We start from the raw sequence: 8,247 nt of genomic DNA, 5'->3' as shown, positions 1-8,247 counted from the left end.
ACGTTCCAAGTTTTCCCTGCGGGGCCCGAACCTGTGGGGAAAGTTGTCATCCCTAACCTCTTCTATGCTCAAGATATATTTGCTTAAAATATTGAACTAAGAAACCTTCATTTCCAACAATTTTATTAAATGAAGATTCATTTCCTTAAATTAATAATTGAAATATCACTATTCTATTTCAGAAAAGGGTCAAAAATACCACCACTCTAAATTAATCTTCAGTGTCATGTATCATCATAATCATTATCCCATCATTTTTTTAGAATTAAATTTGCTAAGGTTCGAAGCTATTAACAGAAAATTTGAATTCGTTTTCATTGTATATTTCCTCTATTTCAATATTTCCCGTTAATTCATACTTAATTTCGATTTATTTCAACTTACCTCGAGGGTATTATGCTCAAAATAAATAATATGTATAATTGAAATTGAAAAAAATAATTTACAATATTTACGTGGTTATAATTTAAAAAATAACTTAAAATGAAATTTGTTGTCACATGTTCTTAGTTATTCCAAAATTATAAGTAAGTACTATTTTAGATTTTTATTATGTAATTTTTTAACTTTAGGACCATATTTATCAATTAATTGATGTAATAAGTAGATAAATATCAACATCATATACTAAAATATTTTCTTCCACTCTTATATTGCGTAATTAATTAAAATACATTCATATAATTCTATTTACACTTTTATATTGCTTAATCNATATATATAAATAGAGAGAGAGAGAGAGAGAGAAAGAGAGAGAGAGAATCGGTTACCTGTGATGAAAACATCCAGAGTACAGAGAAACCTGATCGGCAAAGTATAACATGTGATCTTCACTAGCTGATGCTGCAATTTCCTTGAGCAGTTGAAATCTATCTGCTGGGCCTCCCATGCAGTATTTGAAGACAATCGAATCTGAAATTGGACTTGAAATGTTGTTAGGATCAGAGTTTGTCGCTTCACTACTCTCAGATGCAGATGAGTTCTGCTGTGCTCTGTTATGACTTTCTGGTTTCATGTCCATTCTCACATCATAAGCATTGTCCTAAATTCAACATTTTATGGAGAAAAGCTAGTGAGGGAGGATATAAAAATTGAGAGCCGTTCATTCAGATAAACTATGAGCTGTACAATTCACATATAGTTGACAATTCTATATTAAATGGAATCCTCATGATGTGTCCATAATACAGATCAATTGCCTAGAGTCGGAGGTTCAGAAAGAATAATTTTTGCACGAGTTAGTGGAATAAGAAGACATAAAGAACGAGCACCTATTCCCCCCAAGGATGTAAAAACACACAATTAGTGAACAAAATAAGAAAGAAAAGAACGACAATGATGCCAGTACTAGAGTAGCAAAAAACAGAACTCATCAGTAATTATACAAGGTGCCACTGCAACATATAATTTTCTTATTTTATCCTAAAACAACATAAATCAGATAGGTTTATTATAGAGCTTACATCAGATGAGCAGGAGCTACATTTCTCTTTTAACTTATTTTTCTTTAATTCATTGGTGTATTAGAATAATCAATCAGTCATGCGCTGCATATCCATTTATCATCCTATGGCTAAATGCACATCCATTTCGAAATTCCTATTATCATGAAATAATATGTTACTCAAAATAGTTAAAATTCTTTCTGAAACTCTTACAACCAATAGAGAGAGAATGGTGCAACACCAACCTCATTTGTAATTGAAGCATGAGAATCGATTTCCTTGCTAGATTGCTGTACTGGGAAATATTCTTCTTGTGCTGCAAATGGTTTATCATGACCTAACTTTATTCGTTTAGATGAAGGACTAGGTTTGGCCTGACGTATAATAGTTGAAATATGTTCCGCAGATCCATCATCGAGATCAGAGGATTCACATCCATTAATATAATAAGTTTTATTGGATGATGCCTTTCTCCATGACAGCGAAGCCGTCGGTGTATTCCGATAACGTGAAACACAATGTATTGGAAGGGTGAGGGCCTCGAGAAAAGGATATCTTCCAAATTTTGGAATGTCAAACCTAATGCGGAATAGTCTATTCTCGCACTTTGATGAGAGCTGAAATAGAAAGACATAATTAGGTAAGCAATTTATTAACATAATTATTAATCACTGACTTTTCACCAGTTGTTTTACCAATAAAATCTACACAAAGTTTGTCTTCCTAATTGTATATTTGAACAAAAATATTTCCACAAACTTATGAGTGGAAAGCGATTAATGTAAGAAGCCTGAAATCATAAATGTTTGATTATTACCAGAACCGAGGCACACTAGAGGCATTTCAAAGTTGGAGAATTTACACCTACTACAACTGATAAAATTTATTGTATGTTGTATCATCTACTCTCTATACACTATATAGTATCTCAAATGTGGAAGGCAGTACAAAGTTTAGGCTCCACCATAACTGACCGATCACCATTGAGAATGTCTTCCACCCTATAAATTAAATTAAATAACACAGTGACACGATATGCAACCTCCTTGGTAACTTGGAAAATGGACATGGGAGAAAGCAATGGATGCAATTCATACCTGAGATATCTTGAGTTTAAAAGAAGCACGCCCATTGATGAGTTTGCATGGTCTATCAGGAGAAGCAAATTCAATCCCATCATAACTTATAAGAAGGGGAGGTTCGCCATCGTTGGTGTTCTCAACAGGAGCCCCATTGTCAGCATACAAGAGGGAAGCAACGACCTGGTGAACAGATTAACATTCTCTTAAGTACCATATAAAGGATAGAATGTCGGTAACAAAAAGCATTAAGAAAATTGTATATTAAAACCTCCAGTTCTTTGTTCACAGAACAACCAAATGCATCCAACAATACAATATCCAAAGAAAATATCCTGCGACATGATGCCTGCTCTCCACAACAAGCGAAAAATGGGTTAGAATGATCACAGCGAGAATCTCAAGAGCTATACAGAGATAACTAAGGAATTCACTGTTTGCATGCGAAAAGATATAAAGTCCAGCAAATGAGATAAAACTTAATATAAGGAGCCAAGAGTGCAATTACAAAGATGAAAATGCAGTAACATAAATAGGAGTCAGACAAGCTCAAGTTTGCTACACAAAGTTTTTGAGTGAATGATCATTCAAAACTCTCGAAAATCTAATTATGTGAGAATTATACAATAGGAATAAAAGGTAAATTATAGAGATTGCAAATTTTTTTCGAAGGCAGCATGCATCACCACATTTAGTCGACAAATAATATAGTGTTACAATTTTGTGTACATCAAAATGTCAATTCAACATGTTTTCAGATAGAAGTCACCTTATAATAGTGATATGATGTCAACATGGATCTGCAAAAAACTTAAGCCAAGGGTAATATAAATGTTTAACCTTTCCACCTACAATGCTCCACACACCATCAATGTCTTCTTCAATCTCAGATGGAATTGAATGATCCATAGACAGTCGCAGTGGACAATCCTGTGCCAGGTAGTAAAAGGTCACCAAAAACAGGGGACAGAATAACTTTTAAAAAAAACAAAAAAAAAAAAACCAGAACAAACCTTCAGAAAGTGCTCTTTGATGGTTGATGCCGGAAATGAGACGTCCATCCCATAAACATAACCATTAAATGTATCCTCATTTCCATTAGGACATGTCAAAAATATTCCTCTCAAAGCATCTGCGAGCAAGTCTTTGTTAATTGTGCATGGCAAAGACTTCTCTCCCACGATCTCCCCATCAATGTGAAGCCGCACAAAATCTTGTAACACCTGCAAAACGAATTTATGCTGAGAGTTTTACCACAATAGATATAAACAACTTGTGAAGATTTAAGAAACAAACAAATAGCAAAAAGGGGCAAATAATTGATAAAAATATATCTGGGTCTTACTTCAAATGATGAGTTAGCTGTTTCCAGCAATCTACTTTCATCTGTTCTCTAGCTTAACATCTTAACCAATCGTAAATGATATTATTTATGAATATATGTTACATCATCAGATCAATAAGTCAGATCATTTCTATAAAAATGGTGTGAGAGCCTATGCAAATCGTTAATAGGACATCTGTCAATTCAAAAATAAAAAACTTTATATAGGAAGAAATTTTATTGAAGGATGTGGAAAGCAAGGATTTTCACATCACACGATTTATATTTAGTATGTGTGTGTCTACAAAAGTGCCAAGTGAATAAATTAGAGATAAAAAATGGCATGGCGAAATGAACATCAATCATGGTTCAAACAAATCACTCAATGATGGTGCTCGAGATACACTCAATATGCACAACTCCATGTCCCAATGACCATACTTCTAAGTCACATTGCAATAAATACAATCTTGAATTGATTGATTCACTGTTTCTGTACAGAATTACCTGTTATTCACAGGTGAAGCCGTCCTTGGCTCAAATTATAGCCACTAGACGAATAGTTCAGTAGGTTTAGATGATTCAAACTATCAAACTTACAAGAATCCAACATATTGCATTACACTGAGAACGAACACCAATTTCATAAACTAGACATTTCTCAGTTATAAGGTTAATGGATGAAATTACAAAATTCTGAAATATTTTGGTCAAGTTTGAAAATGTGTTATTTACTGGAAATTTCAATACCTCACATCCAACATGAACCCATCTCTTCAATGAAAAGTCAGTTTTGGAGGTGGCACATGGAACTTCCTTCCATGGAACAGAATTAGCAGGATCCAGACCCCCTTGGTGCAGAAAGAGTAATGGAAAGAGCGTCAGCTTCTTCTTCTCATCCAAGCAAAGAAAAGGCCAGCAGCCAGATGTGATATTCTGGGATTTCTGAATAATGCACAAGCAATCAAAGTAAATCACCTGACTTCAATCCTGATTGGGAAAAAATATCCATTTTCCATACTATATAAAAAAAAAAGTTAATATCTTGGATGACCCATTAGAATCTACCATCGAGGAGTTTCGAAGAAAGCTCTTGAGAAGCCGCTTAGCAAATTCAAAGTAGAAAATCAATCTTTTTAGCTTTATTCGTTAACACTGGTCAAGCATCTGTCTATAATTACAACATCGAAAAAGAAATATCCTCCAAAATCCAAATACCATAATGCGAATAAAGAAATTAAAATTTAGACCTTCTGACTACGATCTTATGAACCCAAGTTAAGAGGGAGTCGACCATGAAAATCCAAGGCGCGAGAACTTGGAACTCACTATCTACTGACGATGAACAAATCCTATTGCTCAAGAAAATCACGAAAAGAAAGAACAAATACAAGATGCACCGAGAACCTCAAGGATTACAGCTTCCTTAAGATAACTCAGTAACCCTATCGCATTCTGAATATAAAATCAGAGAAACAAATGTGCAAAAACACCTCTCAATGCCCATTAAACAGAAGCAAAGAAACAAGTGGACCCATTTCACACAAATACACTCACCAAAAATCAGAAAGGCAGTTAAAGAAAAGGTGAAAGATAAAAAAGATACCTGCTCCAGAATCACAGAGGGGAAGGAAGAACAGATGTTAATGTAAACCCAGAAACAAATAATGCAACCCCCATTTCCATCTTCCATGTAATCATCTGTTCTAAGTTCCACTTTAAGATCTTTCAATAACACATAATTTTTCTCCCCCAACCCACCGTCACCCTTCATCTCCCCCAAACTTTTCTTGATCACAACAATAGAATACCCCACAGAAATCAAAACCCCTTTCAAACTTCCCAAGATATGCAGATTTCACCGCTTCCAGCACCGTTTGCGCATCCCTCTTCTTGAAGGATTTCAAAGATCCTTGCTTTTTTTCAGTTTCGTGCTTTTTTATGTGGGGGAAGTTGTTAGTGAGTGTGACGGCTGTTAATTGACGGTTGGTGGAGTCTTCGGCAGTTCGGCTTCTGGTCTTTCTCCCGCTTTAAAATTTGGGCTTCGATTCCCTGTTTTGAGCGTACTATTGAAAGATAAATCTTCATATTCAATTATATAAATAATTTTTAAAAAAAATTCCTGGGAATTGGTTTAAATATATGTTTTCTTCAAATTAAATAACCAAGGTATGAGGACATATAATGTAAATTAAATAAACAAGGTATAAGGATATATAATGTAAAGTAATTTAATTAAACAAGAGTTGGTTGTTGATTTATTATTAAAATAATTTACTATTTAGCTTTATTTTCTGAAATATTATTGTGAGGGAACCAAAATATAAATATAAATGAATTGAATGTGCCATTCGAATAAATGGGTAGATAATTAATATAAACAATAGCATGTTTTGAAAAATAAAAGAAATCTTAAATTTGAGCTACTTTTTTATTTTTTTTACTCCTAATGTTGCACCATCACAAGAAAGTGAGGAGAATATTCTCAAAAAAAAAAAAAGGAGAAAATAATAACTCAAAGTTTAGAGTTTTTTCCCTTACATCCATCCATATTACATAGAATTTTAAAGAACATCTTTCTAAAAAGTAGGTACAGAATACATGAACATCAACCACCATGTTCAACATGGAGTTCATCTCGTTTATACAATCAACCGCCAGTCGTATAAGGGAACACAACTCATCTATCTTCGGAATCATGTTTCCAACTCCTACTTTGGCTTAAGTTTGAGGGAAACGCTGCAAATACGGAAATGTAAAAGATCAGTCAAAAGCAAGAAAAAAGGTGATACAATTATGTGGTAATACCTATTTATACAATAGCGTTTTCCTGTGGGAGGCGGTCCATCATCGAATACATGACCAAGATGAGCGTCACAAGTAGAACATAGAACTTCTTGACGGGGCATGAAAATGATAGACATGTCTAGCTTCGACTTCACATTGTTTCCTAGTGGCTGATAGTAAGAAGGCCATCCAGTTCCACTATCAAATTTAGTTGATGATCTACAAAGCGGTGCAGTAAACTATCAGATAAAGGCAAGGTTGGAGCAAAATAAGGCAAGGTTGGAGCAAAATAGATAATCAAGAAAAACAACCGTACTTATTCAGGAAAGTACTCACTCAAATAAAGGAGTGTCACAGCAGATGCAGTGATAAGTTCCAGGAGTTTTCGTATTCCAGTACTCACTAAAGACACAAACATCCATAAAACTCATCATATGAACAATGAAAAACTGATTTTGCTGATGATATAATAAACATCGACGATTAGGTTCACACAGTAATTCTATTTCACAGTGTTCCAATAAAGGAAAATAATATACACCCAAATTGCTCGTACCTCCATTCAGAATCTCATATAAATTCTACCTTCCATAAGCTTTCTGTTTAGGTCTATCAGTTCTCAAGTTTAAATGTTAACATATATATCCACGACAAATAATAAAAAAAAATTACTGAATACATCTCAGGCATCAAGCTAACTACATGGTCATGGTGTTTGAAATGCACAACCCGATATACAACTACCCTTACTTAAAAGAACTTGAATTACAAGTACTTACCAACTTCCACAATTTGACATCACTTGTAAATTGTAAAATGATTAAAATTAAGGATCAGAGCATTTTAAAAGTGCTAGTACCCGGTGAATGCCCTTTCAGTACCCTTCTGCCGAGTAACATAAAATTGTGTCTGGGTTAGTTCCTGTTTCCATTCTTCATCACTGATGGTGCCATAGTTCATGGCTCCTGCCTCTGCACAATAGTTCAGGAAACAGACATTAAGTCGTGAAAAATTGGAGAACAAGTTTTAGCTAGACGACGTTAGGCTAGTAGCAAAATCAACAGCAATTTGCAGCATTCGACGACTAATCTAACATACTGGTTCTGTGACACAGTTATCCCATAAAGTTAATTCATTTTCACAACTAATATTGGTTAAGAGACAAGGTCTTCTTTTCAACTTGAAATGATGAAGAAGGCCTTGGACTGTAAGTGAATTTTATTAACTAGATCTAAAAGTAGTGCGCAACCTATTGCTAACCTGAAATGTTATTTCTGATCATGCTAGTAGAAATGCTGACATGTACCAAAATTTAAACATACACATGCAACTAACAATTTTCAAATCCATCCAATTACTTCAACTTAGTAATGCACAAAAAATACATCAGAAGAAGGCATTAAATCCATCGATTCTTGAGAGTAGCCGCGGCCTCAGAAGTTTGGTTGGATTGAAGGTCAAAAGCACCTTTTTTTATCTTTTTTTGTTAAAAGAAATTAATCAAATGTTTGAACTCGGGTTGTAGCTAAAACCATGAAACCATGTATCAATATAACCCATCCAACTCTACTTTCTTTCCTGTTTCCTCCCCCCCCCCCCCCCCCCCTTCCTT

General features: G+C 34.4%; 2 protein-coding genes across 3 annotated transcripts in view; both read right to left on the bottom strand.

Annotated features, from left to right (window-relative positions):
• The window catches only part of LOC140967438 (SH2 domain-containing protein B-like), a 10,414-nt gene extending 4,525 nt beyond the window's left edge, over nucleotides 1–5,889 (bottom strand). Inside the window, exons 1-8 of one of the 2 annotated variants that reach the window (XR_012173579.1) lie at nucleotides 5,455–5,889; nucleotides 4,599–4,793; nucleotides 3,538–3,747; nucleotides 3,365–3,454; nucleotides 2,796–2,873; nucleotides 2,543–2,707; nucleotides 1,691–2,062; nucleotides 771–1,042 (exon numbers count right to left, since the gene is read on the bottom strand). Coding sequence is in view for 1 of the 2 variants with exons in the window: in XM_073427963.1 (XP_073284064.1) it covers nucleotides 771–1,042; nucleotides 1,691–2,062; nucleotides 2,543–2,707; nucleotides 2,796–2,873; nucleotides 3,365–3,454; nucleotides 3,538–3,747; nucleotides 4,599–4,793; nucleotides 5,455–5,622 (1,550 nt within the window). In the remaining variant the exon portion in view is untranslated. The remainder of the gene's footprint in view (nucleotides 1–770; nucleotides 1,043–1,690; nucleotides 2,063–2,542; nucleotides 2,708–2,795; nucleotides 2,874–3,364; nucleotides 3,455–3,537; nucleotides 3,748–4,598; nucleotides 4,794–5,454) is intronic. The other variant, XM_073427963.1, reaches the window with a different exon arrangement.
• Nucleotides 5,890–6,339: 450 nt separating this feature from the next.
• LOC140967375 (peptide methionine sulfoxide reductase B1, chloroplastic) overlaps nucleotides 6,340–8,247 on the bottom strand; it is a 6,141-nt gene continuing 4,233 nt past the window's right edge. The window contains exons 2-5 of the mRNA XM_073427854.1: nucleotides 7,495–7,606; nucleotides 6,972–7,037; nucleotides 6,657–6,854; nucleotides 6,340–6,587 (exon numbers count right to left, since the gene is read on the bottom strand). Of these exons, the coding sequence (XP_073283955.1) occupies nucleotides 6,560–6,587; nucleotides 6,657–6,854; nucleotides 6,972–7,037; nucleotides 7,495–7,606 (404 nt within the window). The 3' untranslated portion in view covers nucleotides 6,340–6,559. The remainder of the gene's footprint in view (nucleotides 6,588–6,656; nucleotides 6,855–6,971; nucleotides 7,038–7,494; nucleotides 7,607–8,247) is intronic.

The sequence above is a fragment of the Primulina huaijiensis genome, unplaced genomic scaffold (genome assembly GCF_012295235.1).
Source record: "Primulina huaijiensis isolate GDHJ02 unplaced genomic scaffold, ASM1229523v2 scaffold25037, whole genome shotgun sequence".
Lineage (NCBI taxonomy): Eukaryota > Viridiplantae > Streptophyta > Magnoliopsida > Lamiales > Gesneriaceae > Primulina > Primulina huaijiensis.
The sequence above is the reverse complement of the archived record's forward strand: the minus strand, read 5'-3'. Positions and strand labels throughout refer to the sequence as shown.